This window comes from Spermophilus citellus (genome assembly GCF_964194105.1).
Source record: "Spermophilus citellus genome assembly, chromosome: 9".
NCBI lineage: Eukaryota > Metazoa > Chordata > Mammalia > Rodentia > Sciuridae > Spermophilus > Spermophilus citellus.
The window spans coordinates 11,903,405-11,923,203 of record NC_138191.1 but is presented as its reverse complement, the minus strand read 5'-3'; the positions used below and the strand labels follow the sequence as shown (position 1 = coordinate 11,923,203).

Genomic DNA, 19,799 nt, shown 5'->3' with positions numbered 1-19,799 from the left:
GACCGTCACTACATCTCCTAGTGACTTGGCCATTGCTTTGGTCCCAGAAGTTTGAGGACATGTCTTTAGATGTATGTGTCGCCCGACAGCCCTTGGGTGGAATTACCCCTAGGTGTCCCTTGTAACTCCACCCCTTCTTACCTTTTTTGGGTGGAACTTTCTAAGAATGAGGGTCCTCCCAATGAAAGCCCACTTCCAAATTCTCTCTCTCTCTCTCTCTCTCTCTCTCTCTCTCTCTCTCTCTCTCTCTCTCTCCAGCCTCTCGAGACTATCCCTCACTCTCCCATTTGGGGAGCCTGAGGCAGAGAGCGCAGAAGCCATCCTGAAGCTTGTTTAAAGGTAAAGTGTGTCTGCGTTTTATTTGGTGTCCCTGGAAATTCACAGGAGAAGCCCTAAGTTCAGTGCCCCCACAGTCTTGAGGCAGCAGGCTTGGTGAAACTGGAGTTGAAAGCAAAGCCATGCAACAGCATGAAATTCTCAACATGTTTTATTATAAGGCAACTGGTAAAGTTGAGTAGACTTCGGAGACCAAATAGGAACAGTGAGTATGGCCTTTCACAGCATTGAGAACACTCTAGGGAAAGCCTTTTATCTCAGATGAAGACTAGATTTGTTAAGGTTTGGAACATATTTGATATGACTTTCTCACTAAACATGAGAAGGAAAAGCAGAAAAAGTTGAAAGAGTTTGCAAGTCCTGGCATAAGAGAGTGCGTCTAAATCTTGGTTGTGGTGTTGGCCTTAATTTTTCTGGAAACAAACAGTTTGTTTGTCTTTGGTTATGAAGGCTGGCTTCCTCTGTACCAGATGAGCGGGTTTTGTTGTTGTTGTTGTTGTTGTTGTTGTTGTTGTTGTTTTGTTTTGTTTTTAAGAGAGAAAGAGAATTTTTTCTAATTTATTTATTCATTCATTTATTTATTTATTTTTAGTTTTCGGTGGACACAACATCTTTATTTTATTTTTATGTGGTGCTGAGGATCGAACCCAGTGCCCCGCGCATGCCAGGTGAGCACGCTACCACTTGAGCCACATCCCCAGCCCCCCAGATGAGTTTTGACACTACCAAACCATTCTACTCTGTAGGATTTATTTATTTTTTTATTTGGTGGTGCTGAGGAATCAAACCCAGGGACTCACCCAGCCAGATAAATGCTCTAGCACTGGGTCACATTCCCCGTCCCCCATCATATAGGATTTAAACAAAGTCCTCTAGTCCATTGTTTCTCAACACAGCACTATGGACTGTGCAGGTCAGATCGTTCTTTATTGTGAGAAGAGAATATCTTTTGCAATATAAGATGGTTTGGGGTGTATTTCTTTGTTCAGGAGGGTTTGTCGGGGGCTGCCCTGCACATGAGGTAGGCACACCCCCTCAGCTTTGAGTAACGAGGACATTGAACTGACATCGCACACTGTGCGAAGCAATGGGCCTTCCCTTCACTGGGCAAGGAAGTGCCTCTGCTCTGGGCTTGGGCGTCACCCAATGGGATTGGGCAGCCCCCTTCTGAAACATTGTCCCCTGCCTTATTGGGATGGAATATTCTATCAAATGTCTTTCTCCTAATAAATAGAGGGGTTGGGGGTGCGCTCTCTCTTGTCCTCTTGCCGAGGTCCAGTGCTGTCCAGTGTGGAGCTGACCCTTGAGGTTGCAGAGCCTCCCCGCCTCCCACAATTGAGAAAAAGGGACCTTCGTGTTCGTGTGGCCTTTTCATCACCTGCCCAAACCACGCAGAGTGACGCAGAGTGACCCTGATTCCATCGCCAGCATGGATCCTGGGCCATAGGTGTTGTGCTTGTTGGTTTTTTATCTGTCTGCCCTGGAGGTTGAAGCCAAGAGTGCTTTACTCCTGAGCCACATCCCCAGTCCTTTTTATTTTATTTATTGTTGTGAGATGGGGTCTCACCACAAATGATGAGGGTGTCAGGAAATTGCTGAGGCTGGCCTTGAATTTGAGATCCTCATGCCTCAGCCACTTGGAAAGGGAAGAGTGGGTGTCCTTGTTCTTGATGACTATCTCTACCTCCGAGTTACAAGACCTCCCCCCAAAACAGTCTTCAGTCACCACAGCTATGGTGCACTCTTCTACCAAACTGGGGAGAAAACCCCCTAAAACATAAAGATTAGTATTCTAGATGTTAATATTAAAATTGTTCCAATACTGATGTTATCTTGGCAATAGCTTTGTGACCACAACACAAGGAAGTACTTCCTAAAGATAACACAAACCGAGTGGACACGGTGGCACATGCATATGACTGCAGTGACTCAGGAGGCTGAGACATGAGGATGGCAAGTTCAAGGCCAGCCTCAGCAAGACCCTGTCTCAAAATAAAAATAAAAAGGGGATGTAGTTCAGTGATAAAGCATCCCTAGATTCACTCTCCTGTATAAAAAAAAAAAAGAAAGGAATAAGAAAGAAAGCAAAAGCTAACTATAAACTAAAATATTGATAAAATGGACCCCGTTCAAAGTCTGTTCATAGGGCACCATCAAAACAGTAACCAGATATGTGGAAGCTGAGAGAATACAGGGGAAAGTGGGGTGTCTCATGAAAATAGAAGGGAGACCAGTGGAGTAGAGGAAGGACCGGGAAAGGAGGAGCGGAGGGAAAGAGGTGCTGTGAAATGAAAGTGACCGAATATGTCATGTGCGTGTAGGAATATGTAGCAACAAGGCAACTATATGTAAAATACATCAAGAAAAATAGAAAAGGGAGTAAAGAGACCAAGTGGGGAAGAGAGCAATTTAGATACACATAGCACATCCGGCACAGGCCAGCCTGCCCCCACTCCGCCCCACGCATGCCTGCAGGCTGCTGTCACCCAGAAACTCACATGCTCCGTGTTGCAGCCAGTGACTCTCACCCCAGCACACAGAGCGTTGGCTGCTCCCTCCTTATTAAACACCCTGAACTGGACAAACACTGCAACAAATTCCCCTGAAAAAGAAGATGAAACAAGAGCCAAATACTAAAAAGAGTGACTCTCGCAGGACACAGCTGATTCACATCTCTAATCCCAGTAGCTCAGGAAGTTGAGGCAGGAGGATCAACAGTTTGAGGGCAGCCTCAGCAACTTAGTGAGGTCCTACCCAATTTAGTGAGACTCTGCCTTAAAATAAAATTTAAGAAAGGACTGGGGATGTAGCTCAGTGGTAAAGTACCTCTGGGTTCAATCCCTAGTAACAAAAGAAAAAAGAGTGACTATAGCCATGCCCAGTGGCACACACCTGCAATCCCAGTGACTCAGGAGGCTGAGGAGGAAAGATCACAAGTTCAAGACCAGCTTCAGCAATTTAGTGAGACCCTCAGTAACTTAGTGAAACCCTGCCTCAAAATTAGAAATTAAAAAGACTGGAGCTGGAGCTCAGTGGTAAAGGACTCTTGGATTCGAAGATTCCATTACATTAAAATAATAATAAAAAGAACAACAACGATAACTAGAACCTCTTCTTTTTTAACCAGACCGGGATGCCCTAAGCCAAAAGTTTAGGCCAAACATCCAAGCTGTAGGATGGAGGCCACACCCCTGTGGCCAGTGGTTGGTACATTCCAGCTATGAATTTGGCCTCCAAAATCTTTTCCACGGTGTCTAAGCCATTTCATTTCCAACAGTGAACAAGGATCCCAATGTCTCCGCATCCTGGCCAACACTTGTTATTTTCTGGATTCGATTTTGTTTGTTTTAAAGTAGCCATTCTCATGCGTTATGAAGTGGTATCTCACTAGAGCTTTGGTTTGCATTTCCAAAATGATTAGTGGCGCTTAGCACTTTTCATGTGCTTTTTGGTCATTTGTATTCCTTCTTTAAAGAAATGTCTGTTTGAATCTTTTACCAAGTTGTGAGTTGCATTATTTTGGGTTGCATTGTTGAATTTTAGGAGTCCATATATGATATGCAAATATTTCCTCCACTCTGTGGTTGTTCTGCTCTGTTGATAGTGCTTCTAAATTACAAACACACACACATATTTGGGTACTAGGGATTGAACCCAGGGGCACTTTACCACTGAGTTATTAGTCCTTTTTATTTTTTGTTTTGAGACAGGGTCCCACTAAGTTTCTGAGGCTGGCCTCAAGCTTGTGATCCTCCTGCCTCTGCCTCCCCAGTTGCTGGGATTACAGGTTTGTGGCACCACGCCCTGCCAGATGCACAAAATGTTTAATTCTCATGAAGGCTGATTAGTCCTTTCCTTCTTTAGTTGCCTGTGTCATTGGTGACAAGTCTGAGAAATCATTGCCAAACTCACTACTATGAAGACTTTGACCTGTTTTGATCTAAGAGTTTTATAGTTGTAGTCTTACATGTAGATTAGGGATCCATTTTGAGCTAATTTCTGTGTGTGCTGTTAGGCAAGGGTCTAGTTTCATTCTTTTGCATGTGGATATCCTCTTTTCCAAGCACCATTGGTCAAAAAAAGGTCCTCTTCCCATTGAGTGGTCCTGGCAACCTGGTTCCAAGTCATTTGGCCATAATGTGAGGGCTCATTTCTGAGTTCTCTGGTCGATTCCATTAGTCTCTGTGCCTGTCTTTATGCCAGTAGCATGCGGTTTTGATCACTGTAGCTTTGTAGCACATTTTGAAATCAGGAAGTGTGGACTTTGTAATTAATTGCAAAGAATAACTAAACTATTTTCCTGGATTCCATGAGCCACTCTCGCAAATTATTGAACCCAAGAAGAATGTCTCCCAGCCAGAAAGGAATACAATTATTCCACTTAGAGTAGTGTAGATAAGGAAGGGCTGATTATAAACATGGTGACATTCTAGAGGAAAACACAATAAAATTCCCAACATTTAACCAAGGGCCAGTACTGATGTCATCCCATCCCACCTGTACTGATAACATAGTGGGAATGATTGGGTCACTTGGCCCCTTTTGAACAAGGCCCTGAAGATGGGATCCCAGGAGGGTTAGCCACTACCCTAGAAGAGGCATCCTCAGAGGCCTGCCAGCCCCATCCTTCCCTAAGGAGAACACCCACCACCAAGGCTATCAGACACCCATCCCCCACACAAAAAGACTATTTTCTTCCTTAGGAGTTTCAGGTAGAGGATGCAAATTAAGCAGTCCATATGGGTAAGGTAAGAAGGAGCAGGACAAAAAGCCTCCTCCCTGCCCTTTACTCCTCTGACTATTTTAAAGGGTTACCTGAAGGACTTTGGGGGATGGCATATTCCTCTGTCAGGATTCCTAAGCCCTAACAGTCCAAGCACGAAGGTGGTGGAAGTTGAATAGTTCAGAGCAATAGAGAGTCTTTGGACTCTCCTGCAGTGCTTTCCAACCTATGTAAAAAGTTCCTGTGTTAATTCAGGAATACTCAGAGGTGACGTAACTGGATTGTGAGCACTGTAACTAATCAGTGCATCCTACTCTGTGTAAACTGACTGGGCAGTAACTGTAGGCAGGTGGGGCAAGGCTGGAGGAGGTGGGTCACTGGGGTCTAGTGACCCTAGAAGGGTCTTCTTCCCAGAGGCCCCTTCCTACTCTATTCGCTCTCACACGTGTGTCTCCCCCCCGCCTCTTCTGCCATAAGTGGAGTAACTTCCCTCCACCACACCTTCCATCATGATGTTCTACCTCACCTTGGGCCCAAAGCAATGGACTTGATCCACCAGGGACTGGATCTGTGAAACCATGAACCAAAATAAACTTTTTCTCCTCTAAGTTGTTCTTGACAGATATTTTGGTCACAGGGATGCAAAGTTGAATAACACAAACACCAATCCCTGAATTAGTATGATTTATTCTTCATTCCTCTACTACTAACATTCTAGTTCCTGGGCAAGTGGTTCTCCATCCTTGGGACCGCATCCCCGGGAGAAGAGCTCTGGGTCCCATAGTTTGAAGTTCTCAACGATAAAAGAGAAGCACAGCTGCCTCTGTTATCTCCCTGCTGTTGCTGAAATGCACCTGAGTTCCATGTCCATCTGCGTCAAAAGCAGAGAAGTCTCCACACTGCTTAGGATTACTCTCTGGGAAGTATCCTCCTCCACCAATGCAGTGCTAGGAAATAAGAAGAGAAAGAGGTGGTGATGAGAGGTTGCTGGGGAATCCAAAGACCTCCAAATCCAGGGGGAAATGCGGTCCTCCTCAATTCTCCATTGGCAGTGTTGATGTATTTCTCCCATGAAAACTTCTTAATCTTTAGCCTTAGTGACACACCATCTCCTCCTGACTTTCCTTCAACTTTTCTGCACATTCCTTCTTAGATCCCCTGGATGGACTCTTCCTTCATGAAATCCTTAAGTGCTGCTCCCTTGAAGGGGGACACATTTCCCTCTCCTTGATAGGATTCTGATCCTCTTTGGCTACAGTTTTAATTGCCGGGAGCTGTCACATAGGAGATGAGCACATACCCTTAGCCTTGGGCGATGGAGGTGTGGAATTGGCTTCTGATGTGTACTAAAGCAGGTGGACCTCACCTCCACTCAGCAGGGAATGAAGCTCTGGAGATGGGTGTCCCCCAATGAGACTAAGATCTACCCCCTGAAACCCAATCACTTTCCTCATCTGTGGAACTTTCTCAAGGCTCCTCCTCAATAATTAAGGCTTCAGAATATGCTCCCCTCTCTCTTTTTTGTCTGCCTCTACTGCTTCCCTTGTGGGAGTTGGGGCTGAGAAGCCATCGCTGAACCCCAACAAAAGGCTACTTTCTGTGTCTGTGTGGTTATGTAATAGCCAGCCCAATTCACCTGGAGTGACCCTGACTGATTTAGTTGCGTGTTGCAACAACTAACAATTCACTGATAGCCCAAAGCTCTGTCTCCAGTCCATTTGTTCTTGGGCTGAAGACTCAAACTCTATCACCAGGACCTCTCTGAAGGCACTTCAAGCTCCCCCCAACTGAAACACCGTTAATTACATCCAGATGTCATTTAACAACGGGGACACTTTCTGAGAAATGCATCTTTGGGCAATTTTGACACTGTGTGGACATGATAGTGTATTTACACAAACTAAGATGACCATGGTGTCACAGGTAATATAATCTCCTGGGACCTCTGTCATATTTGCAGTCTGTCATTGATCAAAATATTGTTATGCAGCAGCGTATGACTGTGTATCCTTCATTGACCCTAAACATGTCCATCTTCCAGACATCCTGACTTAATAAATGATATTTACCCAAATAAAAATGATGAGTTCATTCTAGATTTGTTGTCTTTCCATCATCTGTGTTCAGCTGGACATAAGTTTAAAATCTTTTGAATTCATCAGTACCTCCTGTTCATCCCTCTCAGCACTCCCCTATTTCAGGCTTGAACTATTGCGACTACCTCAATATTGGTCTCCTGGTCCTTAATCTCATCCCACTAGAATCTGTCACCACTTTGCTACCAGCATGATTGTTACAAAAAATGATCAAGTTGATCTTCCCTTAGTACTTTATTGGCTCCCGTCATCTATAGAATAAAGTTCAAAATCATTGGTGTGATGTGAGGTCCCTTCCTAATCCAGTCCTTGTCACTACCCCACCTACATCTCATGCACCAAAACTGCAAAACAGCTTGCTGCCCCCTCAGTGCCACATGCCCTCTGAAACACTGGTGACTCTGAACACATTATTCATTCAACCTAAATTGCACTCATATTCATGAAGTTCTATCTATGCATCTCTCAAGACAACACAGAAGTTACCTTTCTTGCAATCATTTCCCAGACTCCCCCAACAGAGTTAGGTGTTCTTGTAGGTCCTCATTATTTGTAGTTGTTGTGTTTTTTTTTGTCTTATTTTTGGTGCTGAGGGTTGAACCTCAGAAGGTGGAAAGATCTCCCATGCTCCTGGATAGACAGAATTAATATTGCCCAAATGGACACACTACCAAAAGCATTATAGAGATTTAATGCAATTCCTATTGAAATCCCAATGACATTCTTCATAGAAATGGAAAAATCAATCATGAAATTTATTTGGAAAAATAAGGGACCCTAAATAGCTAAAGCAATCCTTAGCAAGAAAAGTGAATAGACCTTAAACTATAACTACAGAACTATAGTAACAAAAATGGCATGATATTGGCACAAAAATAGATTTGTAGACCAATGGTACAGAATAGAGGACACAGAGACAAACCCACATAAATACGATTTTTCTCATACTAGACAAGGGTGCCAAAAACATTCACTGGAGAAAAGATAGCCTATTGAACAAATGGCGCTGGCAAAACTGGAAATCCATATGTAGCAAAATTAAACCTCTATCTCTCAACCTGCACAAAAATCAACTCAAAGTGGATCAAAGACTTAGGCACTAGCATGGAGACCCTGTGCCTACTAGAAGAAAAAAATAGGCTCCAATCTTCACCACGTCAGCCTAGGATCTGACTTCCTTAACAAGTCTCCTAGAGTGCAAGAAATAAAATTAATAATCAATAAACGGGATGGATTCAAATTAAAAAGTTTCTTCTCAGCAAAGGAAATAATAATGTGAGGAGAGAGTGTACCGATTGGGAGAAAATCTTTACCACATGCAACTCCAATAAAGCAGTAATTTCTAGGATATATAAAGAGCTCAAAAATCTTAACACCAAAAATACAAATAACCCAATCAATAAATGGGCTAAGGAACTGAACAGACACATCACAGAAGAGATACAATTGATCAACAAATATATGAAAAAGTGTTCAACATCTCTAGCAATTATAGAAATACAAATCAAAGTAATCTAAGATTTCATCTCACTCCTTTCAGAATGGCAATCATCAAGAGTACAGGCAACAATAAATACTGATGAGGATGCGGTGAAAAGGTGCACTCATACATTTCTGTTGGGACTGCAAATTGGTGTAACCACTCTGTATGAAGTAAGAAGGAAATCAGTATGAAGATTCCTCACAAAACTGGCAACAGAACCACCATTTGACCCAGCTATCTTACTCCTTGGTTTATACCCAAAGGACTTAAAATTAGTATACTATAGTGACACAGCCACATCAATGTTTATAGCAGCTCAATTCACAATAGCTAGACTATGGAACCAACCTAGGTGTCCCTCAATAGATGAATGGATAAAGAAAATGTGGTGTATAAATTCAATGGAATATTACTCAGCTTTAAAGAAGAGTAAAATTATGGGATTTGGCAGTAATTGGTTGGAGTTGGACAATATCATGCTAAGCTAAATAAGCCAATCCCACAAAACCAAAGGCCAAATGTTTTCTCTAATATGTGGATGCTAATTCACAATAAGACAGGGGTACTAACATTTCCTTAGATTAGGCAGAGGGAAGTGATGGGAGGGGAAGGAGGGGATGTGCAGATAGGAAAGATAGTAGAATGAAACAGACATTATTACTGTATGTATATATGTGACTACATGAGAAATTATATCACTTCTATGTATGATATATCAAAGTGCATAAATGCATTCTACTGTCATGTAAAACTAATTAAAAACAAATAATTTTTAATTAATAATTATGAAAATTATTACTAATTTCCATATATCAATTATATTTACTTCCTAAGAATGTGAATCTTTAAAGTGCAAGATTTAAGAGAACATTTATTCAAAACCAGAGTTCTCCAAATTAAAGTTGTATGATAATTCAAAATATAAAAATTACAAATTAAAAATTCATTTATATAGTTCAGGGTTCTCTGACTGGACCTATTACCAATAACATATATTGTAACACTTGTATGTTACTCTCTACACTGGAAAGTAAACTTGGTTGTATATTCAAAGGACAATTGAGAGATACTGACTTGTTTAGAGGGTACTATTGTAAGATATAAAGATATTTTAAGACCTTCTCTCAAGAAGGGGTTGAAGTTCTCTTAATTTGTCCATTTTGCATTCTAGATATAACATTAAAATGGATCAACTAGCCTACATACTATAAAATTACAAATGATCAGGGAAAGTGCTTCATTTTCATTTGTTATAGGTCTAATCTCAATTACTCCCATGAAACAAGGCCTTAAGAAATCACCTGTTAAGGAAGAGAAATTAAGGAGACCCCCCCCCGTCCCCAACTTAATACAGATAAGAAAGAAATCAGGGAGATTTTCGGAAGATCCAAATACATATATTGTAATATTTTAGAACTTATGCCAGATGTTTGACCTCACCTGGAAAGATATTATGCTATTACTTAACCAAACTCTAGCCTCCAATGAGGAGGCCACCCTAAAAGCAGTTTGGGGGAGAGCTACATCTTGCCCATGCCCCAACAGCACAAAGTCTCAGCTTGAAAGGCTTTCGTGGGTTGTTCCTGAATATAATCCTTACCGTAACTCCAGCTAACAGAAGGTTTTATCTCAAAGGCTCAGCATACAGCAATGGTGCATTTGAAACCTCAACCCTTGTTATTGGTCCTAAACAGCACAGGATGCCTGTGCCTGGACAGGAGGTCCTGGAGCCCTGGTGCCTGAGACTCAGCAAGGAGGAAGGGAAGTCACAGTCTCATATATATATATATATATATATATATATATATATATATATATATATACACACACTCACATAAAGATGAGTACTCTAGATGTTAATATTAAAAATTTTCCAGTTTTAATGTTATATTTGCAATAGCCTTATGACCTCAATACAAGGAAATATTTCTTTAAGAAAGCAGAAGTTGAGTGGACACGGTGGCACATACATATAATTCTAGTGACTAAGGAAGTTGCAACATGAGGATGGCAGGTTCAAGGCCAGCCTCAGCAACTTAGCAAGACCATGTCTTAAAATAAAAAGGGAATATACCTCACTGATAGAGCACCCCTGGATACACTCTCCTGTGTAAAATAAAAAGAAAAGGAAAGAAAGAAAGAAAAAAGAAGAAAGAAAGCAAGCCAAAGCATACTAACTATAAACTAAAAATATTGATTAAATGGACCCAATTCAAATTCTGTTCATATGGCACCATTAAAAGAGTAACCAATATGTGGAAACTAAAGAGAAAAAGGGGAAAGTGGGGCATCTCATGAAAATAAAAGGGAGACCAGCAGAAAAGAGGAAGGACCAGGAAAAGAGGAGGAGAGAAAAAGACTAAGTGAAAAGTGGTCAAATTATGTCCTGTGCGTGTAGGAATATGTAGCACCAAGGCCAACTGGTAGGTATAAATACACCAAGAAAAATGGAAAAAGAGAGTAAAGAGACCAAATGGAGAAGAGAGCAATTTAGATACACATGGCACATCCCACACAGGCCAGCATGCCCCCCGCCACCCCACGCCTGCGTGCAGGCTGCTGTCTCCCAGAAACTCACGTGCTCCGTGTTGCAGCCAGTGACTCTCATCCCAGCACACAGAGCGTTGGCTGCTTTTTCATTATTAAACACCCTGAACTGGACAAATCCTGCAACAAATTCTCCTGAAAAAGAAAATGCAAACAAGTATTAAAAAGAGTGACTAGAGCAGGACACAGTGGCGCACATCTGCAATCCCAGCAGCTCAGGAAGTTGAGGCAGGAGGATCCCAAGTTCAACACCAGCACACCAATGTAGTGAGACCATCAGTAACTTAGTGAGGTATTATAAGATAGGATAAAATTCAAAATTAAAAAAAGACTGGGCCTGTAGTGCAGTGACAAAGTGCTCCTGGGGTCGATTCCCAGTATCAAACAATAACAACAGCTAGAAGCATTTTCTTTTTTAACCAGATGAAGATGCCCTAAGCCAAAAGTTTAGGCTACAGCCAAACATCAAAGCCCCACACCCTTTTGGCCAGTGGTGGATGCATCCCAGCCCTGACCTTGACCTGAGGGAACCTCTGTCATCTGGAGTAAGAGGCTGGAACTCACAGAGACTTGCTTTCCTAAAGATTGTGGAGAAAATAGACAGTACAGAAAGCTCACCAGGCCCACCATGGTGGTGCAGCCTGTAATGCCGGTGACTCAGGAGGCTGAGGCTCGAGGATCATAAATTCTAAGCCAGCCTCAGCCACTTAGTGAGACCCTGTCTCAAAAAGTAAATAAATAAAATGATCTGGGGAGGTAGCTCAGTAGTAGAATACCCTTGGGCTCAATCCCCAATACCACTAAATAAAAAGAAAATAGAAAGAAAGATCGCTATGTAAAGTTGAGCAGGTTAAGCGATTGTCAGATGCAGCCACCTGTTGCTGTTGACACCCATCTCAGTCAGTGACCATGAGCTTGTCTTCCCAGCATCACCTGCCTTCCCACTGTCATTAAAGTCAAAAGCAAACAGTAGGGTACAGCAATCAGTGTGGCCAAACTGGAAGGTTCCAGTGAGGGATGAAGGGAGATACATATGATTTTGAAGATAAAGCTGGGGTCGGGTGGAGCGCTGCTCTCTGATGGAGAAGCAGGTCTGAAGCGTTACTCCAGCAATCTCCATTTATATATGTCTCATTATCAGGTTAAAGACTCTGCATGAATTATTCTTTGTATTCAGGAAAGTTACAGGACTAGAAATACCTATGCAGCTTTTTCACAGCTGCAATGTGCCGTGTTAGGAGCTTTGTGGAGTGCTCGAGAAAGTCCATTTTTAAAGGTACTATTAAGAGGACAGGCTCAGGAGTCACAGAGCTGGTGAAAACACTGTGGTTGTCAGCAAGAGAGTTCCTCATTTCCCGGGAGTTGTGTGCCTGAGATCAAGGTGGAAGCTGATAAGACTCTTACACAGAGCCTCCTCATGCAGGGCATTCCCACAGCAGCTAAGCATCCTGTGCCCTGGCGCAGAAACATTCCAAGGCACCAGGCATGCCACAGTCATGAGGTCATCAGAGACTCCCAATCTCAGTCACTGCTCTCCCATACTCTGTCACTGCTCTCCACAGTAGGAGCGTGGTAGCTCAGTGGTAGAGCTCTTGCCTAGCATGTGTGAAGCACTGGGCTCAAATCTCAGCACCACATATATAAATAAATAACATGAAGGCCCATTAACAAACATATAAAAATTTTTTAAAAGGCAATAGCTTTTGATTTTCTGATCCAAGATTCAATTTCTATGGTTTTATGATACTGAAAAAATGTCTTTTTTTTTTTTTGGAGTAGGGGATATCAGGGATTGAACTCAGGAGCACTTATTATGTATTTTATTTAGGGATAGGGTCTCAGTGAGTTGCTTAGTGCCTTGCTTTTAAGAAAATTAATATCTATCCTTCAAAATAAAAATAAATCTTCACTGGATTCATTGTCGCATATCTGTAATCCCAGTGGTTCTAAAGGCTGAGGAAGGAGGATCACAAATTCAAAGTAGGCCTCAGAAAGTTGGCAAGGCCCTAACTCAGTGAGACCCTGTCTCTAAATAAAATATTTAAAGGGGCCAGGGGTGTGGCTCAGTGGTTAAGTGCCCTGGGTTCAATCCCCAGGGCCAAAGTAATAAATAAAAACAAATCTTCCTCACCACATTGCTAGTTCTTTCCTGTAAACATTAGCCTTCAGCTTTTCTTAATTATTATAAGAGGCTGCAAAGAGAGGTGGTTAGGAAGGCTGGGTTTATGCCCTGTGAAATGGCGAAAATTGCAATCCTAACTGCATAATTTTCTCATGATGTAATGACAAAATCATGTTAAATTCCTAGAAATCAGTCTGACATATTTTAACAGCTCAATCAGTCTATACTAGCTCTTGCTTTTTTTGGTGGTGGTACTGGGGATTGAATGCAGGGGTGCTCTGGCACTGAGCCACATCCCCAACCCATTTTATTATTTATGTTGAGACAGGGTCTCATTAGGTTATTGAGGCTGGCCTCAAACTTGCAATCCTCCTGCCTCAAGCCTCCAGAGTAGCTGGGATGACAAGTACGCACCTCTGACCATGTCTAGCAGTTCTTTATCATTGTTATTTACCCTCTTTCCCTCTTTCACCAAGAATTCAAGAAAGGACTTCTGATTGGACTTTGGGAGCAAACACTCACTTTGACCATTAGGTGAGTAGTAAGATGCGGTTTTCTGAGCATCACCAAAGTCGTAGACCACAGGTATTGCTGGGCCATTGTCATTCCAACATTTCCCTAATCCATACTTCACTGGATATTTCTGCAGGAACCAAAAAGAAAAGTTTTGTAAGGACAGTAGATATGCCGCCATTTTGGACAGGAAAGGGATCCCTTCCAGTCAACTGTCATTACTCAGAAACCAGTCTTAATAATGACGACTCCTTCTCCCCATAGCAGGATCTCCCCAAGAGTCCCAAGTCCTCTGTCTCTTCCTCTTTCTTCCCACTCTGCTCTCCCTTAGACCTCTTCCTTGCCTGGCTCAGAGTTTCTGGGGTACGTATGATATTGCAGTGAACTCTTTAAAATATCACTCAGATAGAAGTGGCTTTGATTTTCCCAGCCACTCACTCAGGACATGGCTCCAGAGAGCTGATTTGTCCCCCAACTCCAAACACTTAAGTGCTCTCCAGCCAGCAGCCCTGTGTACCTGGTAGAGGCCAAACAGATTGTGTCCCAATTGCTTGAAGAAGCCAGACGTGGTGCGGTACCTCAGCAGAGAGTTGTTCCGCCAGTTCTTCATGGGGCTATTGTTGGGCACATGCCAGATGCCCAGGTCCGCAGCCTGGATGTCATAGTAGCCAGGGTTCTGGAAAGCAACCAACACTGAGACTGACCAGCCCAGAATGTCCCACAGGGGCAAAAGACACACATGGGCTTTGTCAGCTAAGCTGACAGCTCTGGGCTCCAGATGGACAGATGGCCAGCTATGCTCACACACACCCACCTCCAGCAGATCATGCCCCCCCCACCACCCTGCTGCCTCATGGCCTTGTGGGAGGAAGCTGGTGACCCATGCTGGGTTCACAGAATCTGACTATTCCAATAACTTAAGAAAATGACAAAGAAAACATGAAAACACAGAGATGTACCTTTTCAAAATCAGGGGGTGGCTCTGTGACCTTAGGGGTCCGTGGAAAGAGAGAGAGCCACTGGAATTCTTTATTCTTATATAGGGGACACGCAAGGGGAGGTTCAATGGAACATTCTATCCCAAAAAAGGGCAAAGGGGTAGGATTAGAAAGGAAGAGGAGAGTGTGACTCGACCTCATGGGGTGACACAAACTCCTGGAGCCACACCTTCCTTATCCCAATGGAGGTAAAGCCCCATGTATTGTGGGGTACAATAACTGTTTAGCACCCCTTTACTCAGGACTTCAGGGTGTGCACACAGCTTCTGTTCAGAGAGGCTCCGGACACTGGGATGCAAGACATTAATTATTTCTCTTCTGCTCCAGCCCCATGTCTGCAGCCCCCCTCCCAACTCCCCTCCTGCATGCTGTGGCCCAGCCACACTCAGGTCCTCACCCTTTCCCAGTGGCACCCACCTTGTAGTCGTCACTGGTGGCCGCCTCTGCAGACCCGAAGGTGTTGTAATTGGCCCAGTTGCCGTCCCCCTCTGGGTAGTCTGCTCTGTTGCCCTGCTGGCTGGACCACCGATCGCCCACCGAGCACTTCCCAGCCATGTTGTTCTCGTGCACACTGGCCACCAGGGTCCAGCCACCACCCGCAGAGGTCATGTCACAGAAGGTCTGGTAGACGGCACCATTCTTGGCCCGGAGGAAATACAAGCCATCTGCGGAGAGAACCGGCCCCGAGCCTCCCTGTCTGCGAGCTCCTGGTCCATCTCAGCCCTAAGACCAGAATGCTCTGGGAGCTAAAAGTGTATTCTGAAGGTTCTCACACACTTATCTCCATGGGCAGAATAAGAATCCTCCATGGGTATCTCGTGTTTCTTCCCTTCTAAAGCAGAGGTGTTGACCACCATTGTTCTGTATTATCTTCTCAAAGAATTTATAAATCACATAGAGAAAGATGGTTACTTCATTTAGAGACAGCCTCCCTCTGGACAGGAGAGGCCGGAAATCCTCATGAAGCCTCATCTCAGCAGAGATCAGAATGAGGCCCCTGCACTTCTCAGAGCACATGCCTCCTGTGCTTTAATGTGGGACTCAGATTCCCCAAGTTCAGAGTGGGCCTCTCCTCCACAACCTGCAGGAGGCTGGTCCCTGTGAGCACCTGGCACATTTCTCCCTTGGCCCCACAGGCAGCTCACCTAGATCTTACCAGAAACCCCGTGATTCCCCAAAAACCATGGCAACTTGGGGAGCTTGTGAGGGGCTCCTACGTGGTCATTCCTCCCCGCCCCCCTGACTTCCATGGAAGCTGTCGCTGCTCAGCCGTCAGGACAGTTCTCATTGCCTCCCAGATTCTGAGGAGGTCTGAGGCTTTCTGCTTCATCTTACCTGTGCCCCTTAGGGTTCCGTCACAGCCTATGAGACTGCTGAGCTGCAACACAGATTGGCTCCTCAGCATCAGAGCACCCTGCGACCCACGTCACATCGTCAACCGGCCCTTTCTCCTCGGCCCACAGGACAAGGCATCAGAAAAGCTGACACCTTTGCTAATCTTGATTTTGCTGTTTCTGTAAGAGACTACCTGACTCTACAAAGAGCTCATTCGTTTGTTTTTTCTGCCTTTTTTTGGCCTTAAACTTGTGATTCTCCCACCTCAGCCTCCCATGTCACTGGGGTTATAGGCATGTGCCACTGCCACCAGCTTGTTTCTTTACTGGCCACATTTGTCAGCCTGCTTGACAAACTAACTACACGTAGAGATGTCACCTGGCCAGGCACAAGAAGATATTGATACTCTGGCTTCTGCTTTGCTGGACTAAGGAAGTTCTATGTCTCTGCCTCAGGAATCTCGTGCTTTGTGCCGTCGTCCCTGAACCTGCAGCAGACTAACTCGATGGTTCACAAGTAGAGGAGGATCTTAGGTCATCACAGCTCTTGCCACCACCCAAGATCACTGGCAAACTGCATGTTCCCTGTGTTCAGAAGATCATGTGCTGCATGGAACACAAACACCTCAAATTCCCACCAGAGTCTGCTCACAGTGGTGCACGCCTATAATCCCAGCTATTCCAGAGACTGAGGCAGGAGGATCACAAGTTCAGGGCTAGCTTGGGCAACTTAGTGAGACCCTGTCTCAAAATAGAAGAAACTAAAAAAGCTGGATTTTTAGCTCAGTAGTAAGAGTGCCTCTGGGCTCAATCCCCAGTGCAGAAAGGAAGAAAGGCCCACTGGAAACCTCTCTGGGGTGAAAATTGGAGCCAGAACAGATTTTGTTCCTCTTGATTTCCATGACTAGGCTGTGTGGCACTAAAAAAGGTTCTTCAAAGAGAGAATGCTGGGTTGGTTCACTACTTACCTCTTGCTTTCTGGCAAGTTTTTTTTATTTCCTTGCAGCTTCTAGGCAGGGAAGAAAAGGAAGAGGCACATTCTTCATCCTCCCAGAACATCTCGGGAGAACGGGTCACTGCTAGAGAACGTGAGAACAGTTCTCATTAACAGGTCTGGTACCACTGAGACTGTCCTTACCAGACATTAGTTTCCACCCAGCACACTGCATCAGCTCGTCACTGTTCTGAAATTCCAAGAAGTCAGGGACTCCCTCTGCTAAGACTGTCTGATCCAGAAGCTAGCACAGGCTGAAGAGTCGGAGTCTTCTACTCCACCAACTTTACTTAAATCCCTACTGTGTGCACCCCCCAGACACTGGGCACTCAAAGACAATTTGGCACACTTCTTCAAGAGATTGCATCCTAGAGGGAGGGAGGACCCCGAGAGGGACCCAACTGAAACTGGGTAAGGAGAGGCCCACCTGTGGGGACAGGAAAAGACAACTTGCTGAGAAAGGACCAGAAGTCACTCAGAGCAGGTTGATTCTTACAGAATGAATAGGAACTGGCTATGAGACAGGAGGGAGAGAACACTCCAGAAGACATGCAAAATAGCATGAGGGGGTAACCAAGCAGAGACCAATCTGCTGAAACCACAGGTCAGTGGCCTCCTTGGCTGGACCATAGGATGTGATGGGGTTGAAAACTAAAGCTGAGGAATTAGCAGAGACCAGTGGGGGGAAGGGCCTTGTTTATTGCTCTAAAAGCACATAAATGAAGTCAAGCATGGTGGCTCACACCCGTAATCCCAGCCACTCAGGAGGCTGAGGCAGGAAAATCATAAGTTTGAGGCCAGCCTCGGACACTTAATAAGACCCTCTCTCAAGTTGAAAAGTTACAAAAATGGCTTGAGATGTGCTCAGTGGTAAAGCATCCCTGAGTTCCATTCCCAGTTCCACCAAAGAATAAAAAATTCCATCAATAAATTTGGTCTCTTCTTACTCATGGACGGCAAATAAAATAGTGTATGAAAATGTGCCTTTTCACTTGTTGATGGAATGAACTGAAGTAAACAATAGACCAAATAACACTGGAACACATCACCATCATGTCTGTCATGAGAAATGGAACGGGAAGGATGGAAGTTAGAGGAAGATTCCTGACACCTCGGGCTACCAGCTCCCTCTACAGATCCAAGGCCAAGGCCACAGGAGCCAGAGCAGCTGGGAGAGGACAGTCTGTCTCTGCCCTGACCTCCTTGCAGCCAGACCCAGGAGAAGCCAAAACCTGCCCCAAGTCCACATCTCAAGCTGGCAGCCACGGGTGTGTTCCGTGCGCCTCCACGACTCCTCTTCTGGCCCAGGACTTTAAAACCCAGCCCAGCTCTACTCCCTGTGCTGTGAGGCGCCCCAGAGGGGAGCAGAGGGAACTGATGCTCCTTGGAGTGATTTACCTGCGCTGCACCATTCGGTGGCCACAGAGAGAAACAAAAGGAAGCAGAGTCTGGTCATTGTCCTGTAACGAGAAACAAGACGCCAGGATCACTGACTGGGCCACCTTTGTCTTCCTCCCATTCTTCCTCCCTGACTTTGCTGAGTCAGGAAATCTCCAGAGGAAAGTGATCAACCATCTGGAACTCCTAAAATAGCCTCCATCCCTGTTGACCCCTATAAACACTCAAGGGGCCATGGGCTCCTCCCTCCCTGAGACTGACACCAGACCTGAGCTGGTGTCCTCACCCTCCCCCACCACCATGCATGGATCTTGTCTCACACTCAGAAACATCTTCCTAGCCAGGCTCTGCAGCATGCATCTGTAATGCCAGTGAACGGAGGCTGAGGCAGGAGGATCCCAAGTTTGAGGTCAGCCACAGCAACTTACCAAGAGCTTGTCTCAAAATCAAAATTAAAACGGACTGCAGATGTAGCTCTGTGGTAAAGCACCCCTGGATTCAACACCCAGAAAGAACCCAAGAAAGAAAAGGACCCTTTCCCATCCACCCAAGTAGCTCCCACCTTCCTGCCTCACAGACCACAGAAGCTGAAAGTCCTTCCAGGTGGAGAATCGCAGCTCCCTCTGCAGAGGGTCCTGATGTGGGTGAGGTGCTGAGCCCTTTATGGGAAGAACCAAACCACACCAGCCCCGCCCAGCCCAGCTGCTTGCCCCTCCCCCTGACACTCTTCCCTTTGAAGGCACCAAAGCTTTATTCTCTGGAAATGAGATGGGATGGGTGAGGGCTGGAGGAGCAGGGAGCTGTGCTCTTAGTCACCCAGGTGACACTTACCATCTGGCAGGGGAGTCCTGCTTGGTCAGGCACGCCAGAAGGTGTGTCACCAGACTCTTGGGGTACATCAGACCTCACAGTCCTTCCCTGCCTCACGCCCTCCCACCTCAATCTGATGCCCCAGCTCCCCACACACATATCATCCTTCAAGGCTCTCCTTGAGCTTCTCTGAGACCTCTCCCGGAGCTCCCACCAGACAAAGCTGATGGCTTCCTCCTTGTCCTCCCACTCTGCATTGTCCCAACACTGATTTATCACACAGATCTCACAACAATTCCATTGTTTAACTATTTTTTTATTTAGAAATTATTTAAAATTTAAAAATGTTGCAAAAATTACAATAATACAAAACACATATATATCCTTTACCTACGTTCACCTATTCTGAATATTTTACCCATTTGCTTATCATTTATTTATTCTC

At 44.7% G+C, this 19,799-nt stretch overlaps 2 protein-coding genes across 2 annotated transcripts in view; one reads left to right on the top strand and one right to left on the bottom strand.

The window, feature by feature from the left end:
• The window catches only part of LOC308655429 (intelectin-1a-like), a gene marked incomplete at its 3' end in the record, with an annotated part of 158,386 nt that overhangs the window by 99,961 nt on the left and 38,626 nt on the right, over positions 1-19,799 (top strand). The window lies entirely within an intron of this gene.
• Positions 5,854-18,602, bottom strand: LOC308655430 (intelectin-2-like; the record flags this gene model as incomplete). The annotated part of the gene is made up of 7 exons (XM_081305552.1): positions 5,854-6,006; positions 11,217-11,320; positions 13,830-13,950; positions 14,338-14,496; positions 15,236-15,483; positions 17,121-17,231; positions 18,545-18,602. The coding sequence occupies 7 exons, from the start codon at positions 18,600-18,602 to the stop codon at positions 5,854-5,856; spliced, it is 954 nt and encodes a 317-aa protein (XP_081161678.1).